The 24,701-nt window shown below is 34.8% G+C and overlaps 1 protein-coding gene across 8 annotated transcripts in view; it reads right to left on the minus strand.

The window, feature by feature from the left end:
- Nucleotides 1-24,701, minus strand: part of PTPRC (protein tyrosine phosphatase receptor type C) — a 121,505-nt gene that overhangs the window by 31,368 nt on the left and 65,436 nt on the right. For all 8 annotated transcript variants that reach the window (XM_074385073.1, XM_074385074.1, XM_010348837.3 and 5 more), the window contains 8 exons: nucleotides 23,830-23,856; nucleotides 20,716-20,934; nucleotides 19,248-19,373; nucleotides 17,593-17,730; nucleotides 14,721-14,840; nucleotides 11,133-11,288; nucleotides 9,728-9,936; nucleotides 5,750-5,810 (listed from right to left, as the gene is read on the minus strand). In XM_074385073.1, the coding sequence (XP_074241174.1) occupies nucleotides 5,750-5,810; nucleotides 9,728-9,936; nucleotides 11,133-11,288; nucleotides 14,721-14,840; nucleotides 17,593-17,730; nucleotides 19,248-19,373; nucleotides 20,716-20,934; nucleotides 23,830-23,856 (1,056 nt within the window). The remainder of the gene's footprint in view (nucleotides 1-5,749; nucleotides 5,811-9,727; nucleotides 9,937-11,132; nucleotides 11,289-14,720; nucleotides 14,841-17,592; nucleotides 17,731-19,247; nucleotides 19,374-20,715; nucleotides 20,935-23,829; nucleotides 23,857-24,701) is intronic.

The following is a 24,701-nucleotide window of genomic DNA, read 5'->3' on the forward strand; positions in this document are numbered from 1 at the left end:
ATATTTAAGGAGAGTAAGAATAGAAGAACAATCCTCTTTCTTTTGATTAAATCATGTTCTTACATAAGACACATTAAAATTTAATTTTTTTTTCAGTCACTTCATTTTGAAGGACTTGAAGAGGTAATCTAGTTAGGATTATTTTTGGAGACAGACTCATAGAGTTTAACTTTATATGCAGAAGTGGGTAGCCTCCTAACGGCATGAGGAACACTTCTACTTTACAAAGATAAGCCCTCCTACCCGTTCATTGAGGTGTAAAATCAACTCACCAAGAGACAGTAATGATTTCATTCTATAGTTAGGATAAGACTTACCTGACTTAAATATTCATTAAGTTTAATGTGAAATCCTGCCCTTTTCTAGAGAAAGGGCAGAGAAGAGAGGGTGTGTTGGAAATATCTCCAATATGTTCACCTTTTCTTATGTAGTGAAAATGCAGCAAGATAATCCATCGACTTAAGAACCTCAGCTCCAGAGCCAGGCTATTTAGCTTCCAATCTAGCTCTACCACTTCTAAATTGGGAACCTGGCCAGATTCCCTGTTATCTTTGTGCCTCCTTTCCCGAAATCCTAAAATGTGGCTAAAGGTATTGATTCACAGTGAACACGTAGCACGATGGCTGGGATGTAGTAAGTACTAATTTATTCACTATTCACAAAAAATGTTCCTGGTTTTTGGTCATCTGTGAAACTCAGCTCTAGGTACTTAGGATATCTCAGTAAAGAAAAACAAGGGTCCTGTTCTCATGGAATTTATTCGCTAGTGAAGAAAAATAGATAATTAATAATAAAAAGAAGGAACAAGTAAATCGTCAAGTAGGTTAGAAGATAAAAAGGCTGTGAAGATAACAAGGAAGAAAGTCCCTGGAAATGTTACAGAATATAAGGCAGAAAAAAAATATTAGTTTTCAGGAAATTTGCATTCTCTTTGGGGGAAATAGACACTAGAAAGGTAACTGAACAGCTAGGTGTGGTGAGTCACCCCTGTAATCCCAGCACGTTGGAAGGCCACAGCAGATGGATCACTTGAGGCCAGGAGTTCAAGACCAGCCTGGCCAACATGGTGAAAACCCATCTCTACTAAACATACAAAAAATTAGGCAGGCATGGTATGCATCTGTAATTCCAGCTACTCTGGAGGCTGAGGCACAAGAATTGCTTGAACCCAGGAGGCGGAGGTCGCAGTGAGCCAAGATTGTGCCACTGCACTCCAATCTGGGTAGCAGGGCAAAACTCTGTCTCAAAAAAAAAAAAAAAAAAAAAAAAAAAGGAAAAGAAAAAGAAAAAAAAAATATATATATATATATTTTCGTATACTCTAAAAAGAAATAAGCAGGGTGGTAAGGAAGTAGAGGGGACATATTTTCTGTATGTTAAGTGGAGGTCTTGAGCATGAGAGTTTTTCTAAACTGGAAAGATGGAAATGACCATATCAAGCAAACAGCTGCCAGAAACAATTCGTCTCATGATCAAAATTTCTGTAATTGGAAACTCATAGAAATAGGGATATTGAAAGTCTCAGATAGAGACTGTAAGACCTGAGCCGGAATTCAGGCTCTGTCATTTCTTTGACTCATAGAGAAAATCGATTAAATAATCCAAACTTGAGTTTCCCCATATATAAAATAGAAATAATTTTCTCTCCTTTAAAGGATATTTATACTAACGGCCTATATAAAGATGGGTGGATAGATTAATGTGAATATATAGCTGGATTGTAGTGAACATTTTTAGGGGAAAATGTTCTTATTGCAATAGGCTCCTACAATTTCCCAAAGTGTTCATTGTCTCATCTCTATCTCAAATTCCTTTCACTGAAATTGTCAATCCATACCAGTGATTAATAGCATACATATATCAATCAACATGATTGTTTCCAGATTGTGTGAATAAAAACCTCATCAGAGGCAACACCTAATCTCTAGAATACTTGAAGTGATTTTGCAAGATTTTGCAAGAAACATCAAATGACTATAAATTAGCATTCCAATCCATAATAATAGATTAGGTTCTACAAAAATGGGAAGCAATATCAGACTTCTCTTGATAACCTTCTTAATAATAAAATAGCCAAGTCTTCAGATAAAGTTTGCATTCTAAGCATACATATGTTTCCCCCTCCTTCCAGGAACTCTGCTAATATTAAAGAACTAAAAATATCATAGATCTATAATTACAGAGAAAATGAGAGAAGGGAAATAAGAGGTAGAGCAATTTCAACAAGCTGTAGAAGTTAGAAAACAAAGGAGAGAAGGCCATAGCCTAAATCAAAAGGACAGATTTCACTCACTCAGAATGCCTGAGTCTCAAGTTTGAAAGTGACAGATTCAGTAAATGTGAATCATGGGTCAGAGAACGGAAGTCAAATGTCTATTTACAACAACCACCACCACAAATATCTCCTTGAAAAAATACTAGCAGGGAGGAGAAGACATTTAATTTTCTACAGGAAAATTAGATGAAAGCAGTAAGAGACTCAGAATTAAAGTCAGGCTCAGTAGGGAAGGGATGAAGCCCAGAACTAAAATTAAGAGGACAATGCGATTGTCCACATATGAAATATGTTGGACACTTATCCCCCTGTCCTACTGCGAGAAGAACCACTCTCTCACACGTTACCCTACCACAAGGAGTAGGGTAAATCTGGAGATTAATTTCTGGAGATTAACTAACTAATTTTTGTAGATAATGAATGATAGCAGAGAAAAGAAATCAATAATATCATAGGAAGTCTCCTCAGGCACCAAGATCTTCTAAGGACCACAGAACATCTAATCAACCTTTCCTGTTTGTCTCACTGTGACTATGACTAGACTCCCAGTAAGAACCAAGCTCTTAAGGAAACCATCAACACCAAAGGGAATGCCAAAATAATAGGTCAAGTCATGAGTTCTATGACTAATAGACTCAACAAAAGACTATGGGAAGAAAATGGAGCAAAGAATTCTCAGATATATAAATATTCAGGTTTCAGAGGTCAATAGTATCCAGAAAAATGAATGAAAAAGACCCAGGGCTGGGAGCAGTGGCTCACACCTGCAATCCCAGCACTTTGGGAGGCTGAGGTGAGCGGATCACTTGAGGTCAGGAGTTCGAGACTAGCCTGACCAAAATACTGAAACCCTGTCTCTACTAAAAATACAAATATTGGCCAGATATAATGATGCATGCCTGTAATTACAGCTGCTCGGGAGGCTCAGGAAGGAGAATCACTTGAACCCACGCGGTGAAGGTTGCAGTGAGCCAAGATTGAGCCATTGCACTCCAGTCTGGGCAACAAGAGTGAAACTCTGTCTTAAAAAAAAGAAAAAAAAAAAAAAAAGTGATTCCGGAGACTCTTTTTTTCCAAGAATAAAAAGACAAACCTAATATTTCCAGGGGAGGAAAACTTGGGACCGGAACAAAAAAAAAAAAAAAAAAAAAGAAAAAAGAAAAAATAGACAGAGAGAGAGAGAGAGAGAGATGGAGGATGGAATTAGAACGTAAAATTGGATGCAGGAGGACAACACAGAAATAATTTTTAAATTATAAAATTTTTAACATAGAATTTTATATCTAGTCAAAATACTGAACAAGTGCCAGAGTAGATTAAAGATATTTTTATGTATGAGAGGATTAGAATATTTTTTCTTACACTAGGGAAAAATACAGCAGTGAAATCAGAAGAGGGGGAAAAAAAAAAAACTACTTGTGATACAGCAAATCTAAACCAGAAAATTGATGAGGGTCTATTTTAAGATGGCATGTGAGAGTCCAGCTCAGAGCAACTGGACATGGTGGCTCAGGCCTATAATCCCAGAACTTTGGGAGGCCGAGGCAGGCAGATCACCTGAGGTCAAGAGTTTGAGACCAGCCTGACCAACATGGTGAAACCCCATCTTAAAGAGAGAGAGAGAGAGAGAGAGAGAGAGAGAGAGAGAGAGAGTCCAGATCAGAGCAAGAAGAAGAGGTCTCCAGGAATTCAATTGACAATGATGTCAAAATAGAGGTGGTGGATGTTATGCCAGGGAAACCCAACAACATCTCCCCAGCAGCTATACTGTAGCAATTCACAACCCAAGTCCTTTCCTGGAATAGATATCACCATTGTAAAAGTAATTATCTCTTAGGATAATGATACTGTGAACAGAAAGTGAACACGGTGTTTCCCCACTTTGTGGAAAAAGGATGTGGGCTAATTTTTTTGGCTCCATGGACCTAAAAAAGTGGAATAGTAGCTGCACTACCACTCAACATCGCTAATGGCAAAATGACCTTTGATTGCTAAACTACGCCTGAGAGTGCCGTATATGAATTCTATTGTCCTCATGGGAAATACTAGTTTCGAGCTCCCCTGAGTGCAGTGTCTGCTCCTAACTGAGCATACCTCTGTTGGCATGTCTGGAAGCTCTGCCCATGGAAATAGTTAAGAGATATTGATTCCGTTTGGAATGCAGCTCCCACAGCTACACATATGGTCTCAACCTCTCCTATCTCAGTTGTCTTTGAGAGCGCTGTAAGAAAAGTCACTGGATTGCTGTGTGCACTGCTGCACGGATTCCCACTGCCAGGCTCCCTGACTAGCATGCCATGCTTTCTGTTCTGAGTCTTTCCCAGTGAAAGAGTTTCAGATCTGGCCTATTAAGATGTGAGTGTGAGGTGTTCAGCTAAGTCTATGACTGCTATAAATTATTTACAATTTAATAGGAAAGGTTCAATGAAGTCATTTTTATTAAGAAGATATTATAAAAGAAAAAGTTAATATGGAAATAAAGTAAAATCAAAGCTATCTTGCTGCATTTTTTTTTTTTTTTGACATTTAACCCAAGGAGTTTTTACTTCATAAATCTGAGCAGAAAGAACCAAAACTTTACAGAGGGCTTATAAAGTAGTTTGGAAAATACGCTGTTTTTAAATTTTCCCTTTTGACTTTGCATTCATATCAGTGCTGTGCACATGCATATGTGTGTAAGACAGAAAGACCTAGAGGTGGCAAAGATGGCATTGGGAATAATCTATGGCTGACAACCAAGTACATACAGGTTAAAATATTTCTATTTGCAAAGTTAACCAGTAGAGAAAACCTAAAATAGCATACTAGGTCTTCTTCTTCATAGGCTCAGATCAATTGGTAATATTAGTAACTTTAGAAAGAGCAATATACAGAAACTAAGGGAGAACTCAAAGTATAATTAGTTAAAAGTGGTTGCCTGGCAAACAGAATCATGGGTGGGAAATGTAACATGAAGCGATTATTTTCATTATTTTAATGAAATTTAATGTAAGTTATTTTTTCGTGTATACTTTTGCTTTGATAAAAATATTTTAAATCTCAATGATAAACACTTAAATAACCATATTGTTATTAGGGAGCACTAAGCTTCCATTAGGTAAATCAAAGACAGACTTGTATCTAAGGCCCACTTCTGCTAAATAAATAGATAATCTAAAACAGTAAACAAAAAAAAAGTTACTAAGATGAAGATATTTCATAAACATAATCATTATTTAATGGTTTGGGTACGTAAATCCTCTTATGAATTCAACAGTCTTTTAATAATTGACTCTCTTAACTTGAATTTAAGATATAGCATTTTAATACATTTACTTATATATATGGTTTTACTGACAATTAAAAATCTTATATTTGTTGAAAAGATATAATTTAAGCATTTAACAATCAAATGTATGAGTATAACATAATATATCTCTATAAGCATTAATATGTATCTTAATATATATAATAAATAGCCCAGTGATAACTTACAAGATGTTGATTGAAATTTACTAACTGGGTGTCCAGGATAGTCTCCATTGTGATAATAGGCCTGAATTCAGTAACAAAAATAAAATAATTTAGTTTTCTAATGTCAATTTATATATCATAATGTAAACATATATATTATTTTTCATATGATGCTGTTTATTTACATTAAAAGTATGCTGATTTGTTTCAGTTAAACTTCAAAGTTATGTCAATATGTTGTCAAGTATATTTGAAAACACAATCAAAAAGATATAAAGACATCTTGTCTCACTTAGCAATAATAATATTGATAGTTATAATTAGCTAAGAAATGAAATCAATATATCAAAATATTCATAAATAAAAGTTAAAATTCCCTATTAATAGGCTGAAAAGAGCAAAAGAGCAGTAAGAATCTTTGACCAAAAAAAATTTAAGTAAAATGGATCTGAATAATATCATCAAAAGAGAATAATAATAAATGTAATAAATCTGACAAATATATACCTAAGCTTTTATCCTATGGAAAACATATAATTTACTTAAAATTCACAGAATATTCATAAATATCATATACTGAGCTGTAAAAATTATTATATAAATCCCAAAAGGCAGAAATTGTAAAAGCCTATTAACTTTTATAAACTAATAATTAGTAGCAATAAGAAATTCAAGCACCAGAAATGTAGAAAAACTCTTAAATAACGAGTAAATTAAAACCTCTCCCAAATTAAAACTACAGACTCATTAGAAATTATCAATAATAAAAAGGTTTTACTTTAAGAATCATTGATTACATTTCATGTGAAGAAGTTCAGAAATTAGTGATAAATAATATAAATATAGGATACAGTCACAATTTCATCAAAAGATAATCCATAGTCTTTTTTTCTTTTAGTTTATAAAAAAGAAAAGAAATTACAAGAAAGAAAACACTTTTAATCCGAAATCCACCCAGAGAACATCAAAATAAATCTATGAAAAAGAAAAGTAATAATAATAATAATAAATCAACTTCATTAATTTATTGAGCAGAGGTCACAATGGTGAAAAAGCTCTCTCATGAAGGTGTAAGCCTGATAATGTAGACATAAATAAGCATAAAAAGAAGATATGTCAAGTATAATGAAGAAAACAAAAGACAGTCATTGGAAGAGTCGGGGAAGAGAATTAGAAACTGAATAATTATCTTCTAATTTGAAAGTTGTTTCTATTTTAATATGACGTACACCTATATTTTTCCAGAGTAATTTACAAGATTTGAAGAGTGGGAGAGGAATATTCTAGGAAGCAAGAAGGACATGGAGCGAGGTGGCTAAACAGAGTAACACCTAGGCGCATTGGAGAAACTACAGAGAAACCAGTGCACCTGGAGCTTAACGGGCACTGGGGAAGTCATGGGAAATGGAAATGCAATATGTGATGACATGACAACAACAAATTATTTCTTTTACATTGACTGTTCATTTAAAATATATATATGGCACACTCACTCAAAAAGAGTAAAATATCTGAAAAAACTAATCCTATTGAAAATATATAAATGAGTCTTTAAAAATTTCTCTGCATGAAAGCAATCAAAACAAATTTTTCGGGAACAGATCACTCCTATGCTATTTAAAGTTATATAATATAGGCCTGGCACAGTGGCTTACGCCTGTAATCCCAGTACTTTGGAAGGCTAAGGTGAGTGGATCACTTGAGATCAGGAGTTCCATGATGATATGACCAATATGGTGGAACCCCTGTCTCTACTAAATGTACAAAAAATAGCCAGGCAAGGTGCAGCCTGTAATCCAAGCTACTTGGGAGGCTGAGGCAGTAGACTTGCTTAAACCTGGGAAGTAGAGGTTGCAGTGAGCCGAGATCACACCACTGCACTCCAGCCTGGGTATAATAAAATTCTATTTTAGTTTGATTGCATTATTATTATTTTTCCAGACTCTGTCTCAAAAAAATATATAATAAAATCAAAAATAAAAAAGTTATATGATATAGAAAAACAGGAACATATATGCAATGTATTTTATCAGGTCATATAAACTTTATATCAAATTTAATGAGAATGATGTTATGCCAACACCATCTCTATCCACTTACTGAGCTCCTTTTTGAATATCTACTAATAAAGACAATAAAATAATGGGCTTTTGATTTCAACAGTACTCTGAGAGAATACCACGCAATGACAGAGCAGGGGTTTTTTCCTTAGAATGTGACAATGGTTTTGCCATTAGAAAACCTATCACTATAATTCATTATATAAATAAATCACACCATGGCATCACAACTATGGCACCATCTATCATAATGCCATAAAAAATTGATAAAATCCAACCTACATTTCCATTCGAAACCAAAACCAAAGAAGCTTATAAATATAAAAACACTTCTTTAAGTGATAAAGAATATGGGCTGGGCTTGGTGGCTCATGCCTGCCATCCCACCACTTTGGGAGGCGGAGGTGGGCAGATTACTTGGGGTCAGGGGTTAAAGCCCAGCCTGGCCAACATGGCGAAACCCCATCTCTACTGAAAACACAAAAATTTGCCAGGTGTGGTGGCAGGCGCCTGTAATCCAACCTACTCAAGAGGCTGAGGCAGGAGAATCTCTTGAACCCAGGAGGCGGAGGTTGAAGTGACCCCAGATCATCATGCCACTGCACTCCAGTCTGGGCGACAGAACTAGACTCCATTTCACAAATAAATAAATAAGTAAAAGAATATGAAGCTGTTTGTCAACATCATATTAAAAAGTTAACTGTAAATTTCCATTTAGCAGGAATAAAAGTGACAGATACATTTGCTTAAAAATAAAAAGGGGAATTACATATGACTTAAAGTGCTGTGAAGAAAATTAAAATGCAAATTATAAACTGATAACATTTATTACACATGTGACAAAGAGTTTAATATCATTAATATTCAAGATATTTCCCCAGAGAAAACTGGACAAAAGAGATAAAGAATAACACAAAGTACGACAACAAAACTATAATTGCCTTCAACGCAAGTAAAGAAACTCCATTAAAATAAAGATACCGATGCCATATTTCAACCTCTAAATAAAGAAAGAGAAAGGTATATTCAGTGTTGGTGAGCCTCTTAAGAAGCAGTCACTTCATACACTGATACAGAAGAATAATTTGGTGAAAATTATAGAAAAGAAGTTGTATATCCAATAAAATCTCAAAATACTTATAAATTCCTTTTGATCCAATAAATGCATTTTTAGGAATTTATAAAACATTAATTATTAAAGACATATTCAAAAACTTTGCTTTACCAATAAGTGTGTTATCTGAATGTTGTTTATGTAAGAGACCAACATAGTAAAATGTGATAAAGCCATACACAGAATATTATACAACCATTAAAAACTACATCGTGGTTAAATATTTAATATAGAAGGTGTGCATCACATACTGATATATTAAAAATACACTTTACCAAACTGTGTATTCAGAATGTTGATAATACACGTGTTAAATGCATATAAATTTATATATTATGAAGTCATTTGTACAAACTATGTCCAGTAGACAGGGAGATAATGAGTATTTAAAATTCTGTGTGCTCGCTAGTATTTTCTACTATTTATTTCAAATATTTTCTAACTTCAAGGTACCTGTGAAATTTTTCAATTGAAAAAATCCACATTACTAAGTATAAAAAGCCAAAGTAAAGATAGATTTGGTAAAGTAATAATATGTTGCATGTAAAGTGTTGAGCTTCTTGACACAGAAGCAATACTTTAGCTATAATTAACTCCTATTGAAGTTCTAAACTATTCCAATGAAACATTTGCTTTAAACCACTGACTTTAGTTCTAGGGATAAAAATTTTAGAGTCAATTTTTTGACCCTTTTAAGTGAGATTCCTTTAGACATCAGAGCTTCCCAATCTCATGTGAGCAATGGTCTAAAAGTTATTTAAGTACTATAAATCAATCATTATAATGTATGTTGGCACTATAGTAATGTAGAGAGCATAATCTTACCGAAAAAGTGTATTTTGTTGAATATTGAAGATCTTTTACTTGGAAAAAGCAAATATGATTTGACTCATTTCTAACCAGAGCATCTTCAGCTTTGACTTCCAAATGGTAATGTCCAGTGGGGCCATTAAGATCCTTGGGAGCATTACACTTGACAAGCATACTATTATCTGATGTTATGGAGACAGTCATGTTCTGGACCTCACTTGGATCTATCAGAATGAAGAAAGATTTTGTTATTCATCATTTAATAGATGCCCATGTAAATTACTTGATAATACTTGTATACAGTATAAAGTATTTAAGTGTTAGCTTGGGGGTTATGAATGAGGAAGTTATGATAGTAGATAAATTTAAAAGCCACAGCAAAAACCCTAAAAATATATCACTTATTCATTCATTAAATATTAGCATGAAGGTTGTACATGAAGCCATGAGAGTTACTGCAATCCTTGGCAGATCATTTATCGAATTAGAGAACAGAGAAAAAGTGAAGGGAGTAGAAGAAGAGGGGAAGGTAGGGGAGAGGAGGAAAAATGTTGTTAGTTGGGAAACCTCCAATTTTACAATCCCGGGTATCTTTTCCTGAAGTACTAATGTTATCCTGGTAATCACCTAGATGGGTTCTTCAGGAACAGACACAAATTGTCTTCATTTTCTGTGATATCATAGAAACTCAGGAAATCAACAAAAGCACAGAACTCCAGGACCTGAACTTTTTAAACCAAAACCTAAATTACCTTAAGAGTGTTTTAAATTCAGCCCTGAATAGCACAAAATTTCTTCACAAGTCTAGTGCTTGTTCTGGAGGTATAGATGCCGCCTTACACAGGGCGTTTCTTCTTCTTTGTCCTCAATGGAGGTTAACATGTACTCCAGAAGCAGATCTAGCTTTGGGCATGAAAACTATGGAGCGATTATACAGGTGGCGAGAGCCAAATGCCATTGAAAGGAAATCTTCAATGGCTAATGTGACATAAAATAAAATAGTAACTAGTTGAGGGTAGCAAAGAGAAGAAACTGCTAATAAAATATTATATTTTATAAAATGTTTTATCAGGTGAACAGAGATTAGTAGGCTAATGATTTATGAGACATTGTAGGTTTCTGATTATAATTAATATTTCCACAGGGTAAAGACAACAGCAGACAGTGTATGTTTTAATCTAAGTTGGTTAGGTGCTGAATTGCTTCAAATTTTACAAAATGACTGTATCTGAAGAACAGAGAGAACCTAGGATAATAGTTTTTAAATTTTTTCGATTTTACATGTTTATAAGCCCTCGATGTTGACAAATGTGCCAGGTAAATGTGCTTCTTATACTAAAGATAGAAATATTGTAGGCCAAAAAGTTCATACTTTGCTTTTTACCATTCATGGAAAGAAGCATTAAAACATATAACTCACGTGCACTGTTAGTCATGAAATGACATGGTACAGCAATTCCATTACGTTGCACTTTTGCGATGACGTAGGCATATAATGACAATTCATATTTTGTATAAGGTTCCAATTTTTGCAAATCATATTTGGTGAGGTTTTTAGCCACTTTGAAGCAGTTATCTTCAGAGGAAAAACATTAAAAAATTTAGTAAGTCATTAAAAGTCAGGACTACCACATATCTAATTTGGTCTTTACAGCATATTTTTCCAAGCGGACTCCAAACTACCGAGTGATTGAAAGATAAGTACACCCTTGATATCCCAAAGTACATACAATGATCAGCAAGTGTATTGAACAAATTCAATTATCAGTAAAACTGAATATTTAAAAGTTATAGTTTTATATCATTAATTTGGTACATAAAATATTTAATAAGTCCAGACTCATTTGTGAAAAAGATCTCTTTTCTTTCTGAGAAAACACAGCACCCAGGGGATAGTATATGAGTTGCAATGTTTCAGAATGATTCTTTTTCAGCAAACCTTGTCTGATATTTTATTTAACCTCCAAACTTTGAACATTGGTATTAACTACTGTTTTGAATGTTAGATGCAGAATCCATTGGCTCATCAATCACTAGGTTGATTCTAGCATACTAATTTGGACACTACAGTAATTAACAGGAGCTGTGAGAATGAGGGTTTCATGCTGGAAGCGGAACTGAGCTGTTCATTGAAAGGTAAGTGGAACTGAACACATGTAACGGAGAACAGAATACATTACAAACGAAAGAAGAAATGTTTTTGAGTTTAGGGACAAACATGATCAGGACAACAGACTCTGGCTGGAAAGGCATATGAGAGGTAGGACAGTGTCTAAGTGCGTTTTCACATTCAGGCAGAAGACCTAGCACTTGCTAAGTAAAAGGATCACCAGCTGCTACTATTTTTGAGTAGCCAACTGACGTCAGGAAAGAGGATGATTAGAGTGGCAACATGTTTCTGGTTAGCAGTTACAATGATAATGATAATATCAATAACTATTTTTAAAAATAGTAACTCACTGTATGTGCCGAGCACTGTTTCAAGTGGTATACACAAACTAATTAATTTAATCATCGCTATAACTATTAGGTGGTACTCAGTATCATCTGATTTTACAGATGAGAAAACTGAGCCACAGAGAAATTAAACTATTTGCTCTCTTTTTCTCTAAAAGAAAAAAAAAAGGCATTAGACAAAATAATTTCCGGCAACATCACGGTGGTCTTGAAAGGTACCTATTGCTTTCAACAACTTTTGAAAAATACTTCTTTAAATCCAATAAAGCACAAAAGGTCTCTTCCCCAATTACCAAGAAGCTTCACTGTCACTTTTCATCATTAAGTTACTGAGATAAAACTACAGTTCCTCAAAATATACTAAAAATGTGAGGAAACAAGCAAACAAACAAAACAGGAGCAGAAAGAATACAGGTCAAGCTATGGACCTTGAGCATCTGCCACATTTGCTGTTGAGCTCAGTTTCATCATATGAACTATGAAGAGATGTATGTGCATCTCCACTGAGAGTTATTAAGAGTTGATAAAATCTTTAAATAAAACATAAAAATACCTGTTAAATGAAGAAAACTAAATTAACATCCATCCTATTTTTTCTCCTCTTTTAATCTCTCTTTTTCAGAAACACTGAATAAATTAAATTGTGAAATAATGAAGTGAAATGTAATATCTGATTAAAAAGTAATACAAACTGCAAGTTTCGTAGACTTTCTTCCTGTGGATTTTTAATAGGTTTTTTTATTTTAAATGGTGAGAAAAGTTTTTAAAAATTGCCTTAACAATATTATAATCCTACAACTCTCTTTGACTTCGATAACATGGGAGAGGATGAGAGGTGTATGTTTGGGATGAATGAGAAAAGCAAAGCAGAGCATAATGTTTGGAGTGGAGCTGAAACAGCCCGTCACGCAGTGTCAGTGCATGATCCAAAGCTGCATTCAGTCACCAACCTGCAGCTTTGGGGAAAAGAAAACACACAGCCTGAATCATCCAGCCTCCTCTTCTCAGCCATCCAATCCCGTGTAAGTGTTCTATGTGGACAGCTATTAAATTTGGGTAACACTATTTAGTTGCCCAATAAGAAGGAGCCATGCTGGTTGCAAACAAATGAAGCAAAACTAACAGACTGCTACTAACTCATTACATCCTTCTTACCCTATTATGCAAATGTATTGCAAATAGAGGGTTTAAAAAAATAACTGTGTAAAATACAAAAGATCAATAAACGCATAAAATGTCTACCATGTACTCTGACATTGACAGTACTCTCTAGCAGAAAGAGTATAGACATCAGCGGGGCGCCGTGGCTCACACCTGTAATCTCAGCACTTTGGGAGGCCAAGGTGAGTGGATCACCAGGTCAGAAGTTCGAGACAAGTCTGACCAACCTGGTGAAACCCAGACTCTACTAAAAATACAACAACAACAAAAAATTATCTGGGTATGGTGGTGCACGCCTGTAATCCCAGGCTGAGACAGGAGAATCACTTGAACCTGAGAGGCGGAGGTTGCAGCCAGCTGAGATCACACCACTGCACTCCAGCCTGGGCAACAGAGTGACGCTCCATCTCAAACAACAACAACATCATCAAAACAGAATATAGACACTGAAGAATGTAGCAAGGGATAGTGAATAGAAGATTCAGAGAAGGGAAACAAGCAAACAAAAAATGGGTTCTTAATAGAAGCTCCGCAAGGTGCTTGTAGAAGGGTCCAATGAGGCAGAGAGTACCTCTGCTGTTTTATCTTCCTAAAGTTTCCATTTTTCCTTCCTCATAGATTTAACTTTTGAATTTACCATAACCTCAAATATATCATATATACTTCTTTTCCATGGCATTTGAATCTTACGTTAATTTGAAAACTACATGCGTATTTAACTTTGCTTCAGTAGTTCGATTATTAAGACCTAAAGACACTATCAGAAAAGGCCATTAAATTATAAAATAACATAATGAAGAAAAATAGTCTTTCACTTTTCCAATTTTGAAATTTACGTCTGGTTCCTTCTCACAGTACACAATGACAGAATTCTATGAGAGGTTCACTTCACTCCTCTTTTAATCTGTGGACAAAGGCATAGAGAAAGGGCTATCCCAGGCATTGAGGCTGCTCTGAGATACTCCACTGACGTTATTTTCTACAAATATTTTAGATCCTTTAAAGTGTCCTGAAGATATTGTTCTTTTAAATAGCATCTCATTTGAACATTTCATGAGTGACCTAGTCACGGCATATTTCTTTTTTTTTTTAATGCATTACTTCTTCGGAAATATAATTTTAAACTTAGAACTATGCTGCCAAGTTTCCACCAAACTGGCCTCAGTGGCTACATGGACCCATGTTCATTTTTATTCACCCAACGTTTTGTCTGTATTATTAACTGAAGCAAATTTTATAAGGGGTTTGCTCGTTTGTCTGTTTGTTTAGGAGCCTGAATGATGAGCTCAAAGTGGTTCAAATCACTTACATAACATTTGCAATCAAATTTCTAGTACTTTCAAATTCTTGATTTCTCTTTCCTGATGAAATTAAATTCTATACAAATTACCTGGCTTGTTTTGAAAACATAGAGTGTAACTGTGAAATAAACTGTGAGGGTGATTCCAAGTAATTACTCCTTTATGGGCGCCTTCACCTCTACATCTAACATTCTGAGGCTCTTCTGGAACTGTTAAAATAATAAGAATATTATGTAATATAAAAAATAGGACATGGATAAAGCATTCTTCATACTATAAGCATGCATTATTAATAACCATATTTTGACAAATGATGAATTAAAAATAAAATTTAAAGAAAGGCATTTGGGCTTATTTAATTTGTTTTAGAATAAATTCCTTTAACAAAGTAAATGTTACACCAGTTTGGCATTGTGAAACCTACACATTCCACTGACTTGAAGATATCTGAGAACCCCTCTTCCTTTCATATTTGTAGGTTTCACTGTGCGGAGAATCTGGCATTCATAGCACTGATAAATTTAGCAGTCATTGAGTAGGCCTTGTCATTGCCTTCAGTAACTAGTTATTTGAAACTGAGAAATGCTGATAAATGTTTAAATAAAATATATGAAGTATAATTTACATTAAAAAGTACCCATTTGAGATATAGTTTAATGAATTTTAACGGATGTATACATCCACATAACCAATACCACAATCAAGATAAAGAAAATGTCTGTGATCCCAAAACATCCTTCTGTGGTATTTCCCAGTCAACTCAGCTCCTTTGACCATACTCGCATATCTTCTTATCAACTTTCTGTTACTACAGATTAAAATTCTCTTTTTCCCCTTTGTATGTAAATAAAATTAAACGGTAATTTCTTTTTCACCCCTAACATATTGCACTCTTGTAAAGTTCTGAAGATTCATTCACTTAGTTGCATGTGTCATAGTTACATTAAAGATATACTACATTTTATCTATGATTCAACAGTGAATACACGTTTGGGCTATTTCCACATTTTTCTACTCTGAATGAATCTGCTTTGCTAGGTTTCCTCTTTGGTAAATACCTGGATTGAAATTCCTGGGTCATGACTGCACATCCTGACCAATAGTTAGTAGTATCCATCTTTTTAAGTTTAGCCTTTTAATGGTGGATGTACAGTATTATCATCTCGGTGTTGTTGCATTCTCAGATAACTAATGACATTGAGCCTCATTTAATGTGCTTATCAACCAATTGTATATCCCTTTTTGTGAAGTAGATATTAAAACTGTTTGTCCATTCTCAACTGAGCTATTTTATTTCTCATTTTGCAGCTGAAAGAGCTCTCTGGATATTCTGGAAAAACTTCTCTTGTTGAAAAAAATTGTTATTTTTTATAAACTATGTCGTTCTTTTTTATTTCCTTAATGGCCTCATTCAAAGAGCAGGAATATTCAATTTAGATTAAGTCTGATCCATCCAAAAAAAATTTATGATTCTTGCTTTTGTGACCGAAGAAGGCTTTGCTAAAGGCATACATATTCTCCTATGTGTTTGATTAGACATTTTAATTATTTTTAGCTTTAGTGTTTAGGTCTGGAATCCATTTTGAGTTAATTTTTGTGGAGAAGTGAGAGCTGATGTTTATTTTTCTCCTACAGAAATGTCAGGATCATTTGTTGGAAAGACTGTGTTTCCCCCACTGAAAACACTTTGTGCTTTTTTCAAATATAAAATTGTTTTTTGGGATTTCTATTTTGTTACATTGATTTATAAAGGATGTAATAACTTTGTTATTTATCAAAAATATATTAAATTTTTCTAGTTATGCTGAGGATACAGTTTTTACATAGTTTTATTTGCTTTTCTTGTAGCTATGTATTATTTTGGAGGATTATGGGGAGACATGGATTCAGGCAGCCTCATTAGCCTTCAACTATCCTTATATGAAATTTAGAATCACATTAATAAGTTGCATCGAATCTCAATATTATCATTAATAAACAAGTTCAGTAATGTGACAGATTGCAAGATCAATACAGAAAAATTGTATTTTGTACTTTAGTAACAATTCTGAAAATGTAATTAAGTAAACACAGCATTGTAAGCAGGAAGAAACTTAAACTAGAAACAAATTTAACAAAAGAATTATAAGATCAATGCACTGAAAACTACAACAAAACATTTTGAAAATAAACTGACGAAGATCTAAATTAATGGAAAGACACCTTGTGTTCATAAGCTAGAAGACTAACATGGTTAAGATGGCAATATTTCCTAAATTGATCTACAGATTCAATGCAATCCCTGTAAGAATCCCAGATGGTTTCTTTATAAAAATCGAAGAGTTGATCCAATTCATACAGAATTTCAAGCTCCCTCAGATATTCTAAATAATCTTGAAGAAAAGTAACAATTTTGGGGAACTTCAAGTTTCCAATTTCAAAATTTACTACAAAGCCGTAGTAATCAGCAGTGTCGTACTAGTATAAACATGGACATATAAATCAATAAAATAAAACTAAAAGTTCAGAAATAAACCCATTATTATGATCGACAAATTTTTGACAAGAATGGCAAGACTATTCAATAGGAGAATAATTAGTGTTTTCAGCAAATGGCTCTAGAATAGATGGCCATATGCAACAAAATGAAATCAGATTCAAACCTCACACCATATACAAATATTAACTCAATGGGGATAACAGAGCTAAATTTAAGAGCTAATGCTATAACATTTTTAGAATAAAACATGTGGATAAATCTGCATGACCTTGGATTTGGCAATTGACTTTTATATATGACATCAAAAGCATAAACAAAAGAAGTAAAAATAGAAATGGAGCTTCATTGAAATAAAAAACAAATGCTTAAAAAGTATCAAAAAAAACCAGTGAAAAGACAACTCATTTTCTATGATTCTCAAAGAATTATATAAACATGAAAAGGAAAGCAATTTTATATATAACCGTAAATAACATACTCACTCCCAAAATCTGTTTGAATAATTTTACTCATGTTAATATACTTGCGGTGATTGTAGAACATTTCTGAATCACATGTATAGTTATGGTTGGATTTAAGGTCTTTTAAAACAATGTATTCCTTATCAGATGTTATGTTACCTGAAATAAAGAAATATTTCAAATGAGTATACTATACAATATTTCACACATACATTTATTTTCTGATTTTACATTTATAATTCTCTATTTAATGTCTATCAGATTGAAACATCTATGAAGATTGCCAAAATAATAGAAGTCAAAGATCCAAAAATAATTTTGCTACATTCAACTTTTATGAAAATACAGGTTGAGTATCCATAACTCAAAATTCCTGGCACACCAGTGCTTTAGATTTAGATTTTTTTTTTCCAGAATTTTGAATATTTGCATATAGATGGTAAGATATCTTGGGGATAGAACACAAGTTCAGATGCAAAATTCATTTATGTTTCATATACACCTCATGTACACAGCTTAGGGTCATTTATTTTTCTCTAGGGATGCTGACTATGTGTTGTGTTTCTGCATTTTGACTATGACCAGTCACTTTAGTTCAGCTGTAAAATTTTTCACTTGTTTCAGCCACATCATGTTGGCACTCAAAAAGTATTGGATTCTGGGAACATTTCAATTCTGGATTTTCAGATTAGGGATGTTCAATCTGTATATAGTAAGCATAACTTAAAGCTAAGATTGCACCTCAGCTAGTCTTTGACTAATAGATTCTCTAGAGAGAACATTATGTTATCATTGATCTGTCTTAGGTTTTCTCTTCCTTTCTGCATCCACTTGCCTCATGTCTGTGCATCTATACTATGATGATTACACCCAGTACAACGCTCCATCCTCTCTGTGTGTGTCTGTGGGTGTGTGTGCATGCACAGGCACACAGGCGCACATCGGTCATGCCTGCTATGGCCTGGCAGATGCCTTTATGTCAAAGGGTGACGGAGTCCCTCTCATTAAATTCAAATACACTTTAAAAAATACTATCTCAATTATTAGTTACCTCAATTCAGACCCAAACTTATCCCTCGAAACATGTGCTGTTCTTCTGCTTTCTTGATATCTAAGTATTCTTGAACTTGTATATGAATTTTGTTGACGGAGAACAGACAAAATAAACTCTTGAACCATACAATCTTGTATTTGTTTTCTTTCTTCATAACAGAGTTTGAGTATCATCATTTTCTTATAAAACCCATTTCTCATGGTCTTTCAGCAATGCTTGTGTATGACAATTGCCAAGAAAGTTCTGGTAAATTAATTGACTTTTAATTTTTCAATATTTATTCTTCATGATCTGTATTTATTTGTTTTGTGAGTTTGTGTGGTATAGATTATTTAATTATTTGACTCTAAATATACCACAGACCAAGAAAAAGACAGACAGACAGAAAGAAAGAAAGAAAGAAAGAAAGAGAGAGAGAAAGAAAGAAAGAGAGAAAGAAGGAAAGAAAGAAAGAGAGAGAGAAAGAAAAAGAAAGAAAGAAAAAGAAGAAAGAAAGAAAGAAAGAAAAAGAAACAGAGGGAGGACAAGAGAAACAGAGAGAAAGAGAGAAAGGTAGAGATTAAATAATAGCTAGAACAACATTATAACACAAAAAATTATCTGGTCAATGTTATATTCTTACCACATTGAAATCTGTATGCAATTTTATTTATATCACAAGCAAAGTTTTCAGTTTTCCATTTTAATTTAATAGTAGTATTTGCTTCTTCAGGCAGTGTATGATCCTCTAACCGAAACTTATCAAGCCCTGTCAAGAAGATACAGAAATAGACTTGGTTAGTATTTCATAATGTGTGCCATAGTCTCAGTTAAAGCCACCGAAATTATGCAAATGACATAGTATTTGGTAAGTATTGAGATTGCTATGGGAAAAAGTCTAACAACTATCAGGATTTGGCTTTTTTTAAATTATTTACTTTGTTATTTGTAGCACCATATGTTTTGGTAGTGTTTCATTTAGAAGTTATTCCACTTTTAAAAAAGAAATGCTAGCCAACATATTAATAAAATTGTAGCTTTTGCAAATTTTAAAAAACACTCCATTTTGTATTTTTGTTTATGTCTTCAATTTACTGTTTACTCTTTTATTGACTTTTAATTGAATGATTATTATAAAAAGTATCGGGGGTTTCCCTCTTGGGTAATGCATTTTTAAGTATTGTCATTTTCTCTGTGCAATTGGTAATTTATCTTAGTAATATTTATGAAAAATGAATAAAATTAATGGATTTTATTTTCAAAACACATTCGATGTTAACATATTTAAATGCTAATAAATTAATTAATACTTGAATTATTAATTGATATGAATTTTTTTAATAACACAGCTCTGGAATCCCGTTTCCAGAATGCATTTGGCTAAGAGATTCTGCCCTGGAGTCTGCCCAATGCCTGTCACCACATCCTCTTTCCCAGCAGTAGCTTAGCTGACAAAACCAGCTTGGTCTTCCTAACATGACCATAACCTCTTTTTTTGTGACTGTGTTTTGGTTATTTCCATACACATCAAATCCTTTGTGTTTCTCCCTAATGTATTTCAGATACATTACATCAATGCCCGTCACTCCCTCCTCCTTCAGATACAAAAATGCCTGTCACCCCCTCCTCTTTCCCAGCAGCAGCTTAGCTGACAAAACTAGCTTGATCCTCCTAACATGACCATAACCTCCTTTTTTGTGAATGTATTTTGGTTTTTCTCATACACTTCAAGTCCTTTATGTTTCTTTGTAATGTATTTCAGATACATTTGTACTTAAAAGAATAAATAAATGAACATATATAACGAATGACTTCAATTAAGTAGAGGAGAATAAAGAAAATTATGAACAATCACTTAGCCGGATAAATTATGCTTCATGCACATGTCAAAGAAGTAGAAGTGGTGATTCATGATGCAACAGAAGGCTTATAGGACTCTATCATTGTTACTCGGTTAAGACTGCAGAAAGTTCACCCATTTGTGTCCAAGGGACTTCCTATTCCTCAGCCCTCTTCTCTCACCAGACCAGATCCTGTGACCACTAGAGAACACCACACCCGAAAGGGTATTATTTTAATAAATGTATGAAAAGAAATAAATTGATATTTACCTGGTGGCACATCTAATTCTAAAGTTTTGTCGGGAGCAGTACATGAATCATCAGATACGGTAACAGTCTTTATTTTACATTCTGTAAGGTTATGCAACGTATTGTTTGTGCAATTAAAGTTTGCACATTTCACAACCTCATTAAAATTTAGCTTTGCTGTAAATAATGTTGTGCTCCTTTCATATGTGTAATCCACAGTGATGTCTGCATATTTTTTATCTAAAAGCAAATAGAACATTGAGGGTTATCTTATTTTTCCAGAATGAACCAAACTACATTAAATGCAAATGCCAAAAATCACAAATCAACTAACCAACTATCCCCAAAAACTTGAAACAGAAGAAACACATCAGATGCCTCCATATCATTTTTTTATAATTGTCTGTGCTTTACTGCCCTATCAAGGACCACAGCTTGAAAATTTGTATTTGGATGATTGTTAGATAAAGATCTGTCTTCCTAGCTGGACATGGAAATTCCATGAGAGCAAAGTCCAGTCTATGTTTATTATCACCATAAATCCAGGTATATGTGTGATATTTTTCACCAATGGGAACTCAATAGTTACTCGTTGACTTGATGTACAAATAAATTATGCATCTGAGAAATTTCTTCTTGCTTTATAATTTTCTTGTTTTCTAAAATGTAATTAAATATCTGTTTCTTCAAATATGTGGAAGATTAATTACTCAGAGACCACAAGCCCTCATTCATTCCTTAACTTGTGTAAGATTATTATTGATAATATGCCTCCTAAGCACCTTTCTTTAGTGTCAACAATTTCTGCTTACTGATAAAAACATCTTTTCAACAAATATAAATTTATTCACTCATTTTTATTCAAAAAAAAATTATTAGGCCCTTATGATGAGTACGACATGATCACAAATGCTAGGAATACAAAGTCAAGTTAGAGATAATCAGTGTTTAGAAACACATAATCCAGTGTGGAGGCAGACACGCATGAATTGCCGAGACATACAAACCTTTAAAGTAAAATTACAAATGAAATAATGTGGCAGTAAAAAGAGAGGGATCTGTTCCACTTGGAGGTACAAGACAGGATTTCCAGAGAAAGTGACTTAGTTTGTATTTTAAAATACGAGCCGGCTGGGCGCGGTGGCTCAAGCCTGTAATCCCAGCACTTTGGGAGGCTGAGGTGGGTGGATCACAAGGTCGAGAGATCGAGACCAACCTGGTCAACATGGTGAAACCCCGTCTCTACTAAAAATACAAAAAATTAGTTGGGCATGGTGGCGCGTGCCTATAATCCCAGCTACTCAGGAGGCTGAGGCAGGAGAATTGCCTGAACCCAGGAGGCGGAGGTTGCGGTGAGCCGAGATCGCGCCATTGCACTCCAGCCTGGGTAACAAGAGCGAAACTCCGTCTCAAAAAAAATAAAAAATAAAAAATAAAATATGAGCAGGAAATAGAACAGTAGACATGGGGATTGGGGGATGAGGGTGGAGCAGAATTCCAAGTGTAGAGGAAGACCAGCAGTGGCACAGAGGCAGGATGGAACAGTTTGAGTTTAGAAAACTAAGTGGGCTGGGCGCAGTGGCTGATGCCTGTCATCGTAGCACTTTGGAAGAATGAGGCGGGTAGGTCACATGAGGTCAGGAGTTCAAGACCAGCCTGGGCAACATGGTGAAACCCCATTGCTACTAAAAATACAAAAATTAACTGGGCTAGGCAGCATGTGCCAATAGTCTCAGCTATTTGGGATGCTGAGACAGGAGAATCACTTGAACCTGGGAGGTGGAGGTTGCAGTGAGTCGAGATTGTGCCACTGCACTCCAGCCTGGGTGACAGAGTGACACTCCATCTAAAAAGAAAAAGAAAACAGTAAAAGAAAACTGTAAGTGGTTCCATATTACTTAAATGAAGAACATAAGGAGGCAACGATGCAGGAGAAGTGGATGGAAACCTGATTATAAAAGATTACATTAATTAAACTGACAGATGAAGGCCACTCCTTACACTAAATGTATGGAGAGCTGCTGAAGGCAGAGACTTCAGTGCTGAGATTTAGAAATGAATGGAGGAATAAGCCGTGACCATGAAGAAGGACTTTGCTTCAACTGAGAAGAAAGAAAAAAAGTGGAGACAAAGTGTTTTCAGGTATCTGCTCTGAATCAGCCTCTGGCACGCCAGACAGAGAGAGAGAGAGATTTTCTTTCTTGATAAGCTTTGACGGTCTTATCCACACTTTATATTTTCATCACACTGAATCCTTGTCCCCCTCTCCCTCCCCGACAAATTTGCTGTCAGTCCATTTTTTTCAAATACCTAAAGTGAAATTAAGCGGCTTTACCAAAGTCGTCTAACAGGAAAATTTAGTTTTCAACTTTTATTTTGGATTCCAGGGTTATATGTGCAGGTTTGTTACAAAGGTATATTGCGTGATGCTGGTGTTTGGAGTAAAATTGAATCCGACATCAAGGAAGTAGGCACAGTTACCAATACACGTAGTTTTCCAACCCTTGACTTCCTACCTCCAACCCTGCTTTTTATTCCGCAGGGTCCATCATTCGCATCTCTACGTCCATGTGTAGCTAGTAAATTTTCATCCTGGTACTCAAATCTAGGTCTGAACATAAAATCAAAATATCTTGCTACTGAGAGATACTGGCTCTTAAGATTTGAGACTAGGGCCGGGCGCGGTGGCTCACGCCTGTAATCCCAGCACTTTGGGAGGCCAGAGGCGGGTGGATCACGAGGTCAAGAGATTGAAACCATCCTGGTCAACATGGTGAAACCCGTCTCTACTAAAAATACAAAAAATTAGCTGGGTATGGCGGCGCGTGCCTGTAATCCCAGCTACTTGGGAGGCTGAGGCAGGAGAATTGCCTGAACCCGGGAGGCGGAGGTTGCGGTGAGCCGAGATCGCGCCATTGCACTCCAGCCTGGGTAACAAGAGCGAAACCCCGTCTCAAAAAAAAAAAAAAAAAAAAAAGATTTGAGACTAGTCTGGTGAGAAATTAAAGCCAGTGAATTTAGCTTGCTAGCGGGTCCTGAAGATAAAGGAGGAATAAAGGTCCTGGGAATAAAGGAGGAAATAATTAAGGTGTTATTCCAAAGTGAGGTGTGCCGATTCTAAGTAGATACACTTACCACATGATGGCTTAACTGTAGTAGGAGCTGTAATGGAGAAGAAAAAGAATGCAAATTATTAAAATTTTGCTTTAGAATATATGCCATGACATGTTTGGACAGCACTCCCACTTCATAAAGTCTATCTAGTCAGATTTCTCAGAATAGGAAAGATATGCCCAGTACAGTGTTTTAATTTCAAAACTTAAAGCATTATAAATGAATGAGCTAGTTCTATCAACATTTGCATGAAGATAGTCAATAAATACAGTTAGTATTAAGATCTTTGGGTACACATCTAATTGTGGTATGGCAACATGGCTGAAGACTTACACAGCCAAAAATATTCTGAAGTTCTTTATTGCTTTGATTAATCTCAATATAAATTTGTATAATTATAACTCCCATAGTATGAAATTTATAGTTTTCACTTAAAAAAAAAGTCAGAGAAAAGGCAAGGACTGTTTCATTCTCTAGTTTAACTTTTATAAGCTCTTTGCACATCTACTAGACCCAGGGTAATAACGGGCCCTCTCAACAAATCGAGTAGTATCTTGTGTGCGTACATGCATTTAAGTGAATAATTAAAAGAGCACATGCTTTGTGAAAGCTAGGATGTCTCTGCCCTTTTTGATTTTGTGTTGGAAGAATTTGGGGAGAATGGTGGGCTTGCAAGCTCTGATCAGCTCACTTGCTGACTCCCAGACACCACCATTGCTGTACCCATCCCTCAATGCCTCTTTCCTTTAACTCCACGCCCTCTCACTGCTTCACTGGAACTCTGCAATCAGCCTCCTGATGCTCACCACTTGCAATGGACAGCCCTTTTGATGGACTTGTTCTCTGCCATACCAATACCCAAACCCCTCTGAGAAAAAGTTCTAGTAGATGTG

The sequence above is a fragment of the Saimiri boliviensis genome, chromosome 14 (assembly GCF_048565385.1).
Source record: "Saimiri boliviensis isolate mSaiBol1 chromosome 14, mSaiBol1.pri, whole genome shotgun sequence".
Taxonomy (NCBI): domain Eukaryota; kingdom Metazoa; phylum Chordata; class Mammalia; order Primates; family Cebidae; genus Saimiri; species Saimiri boliviensis.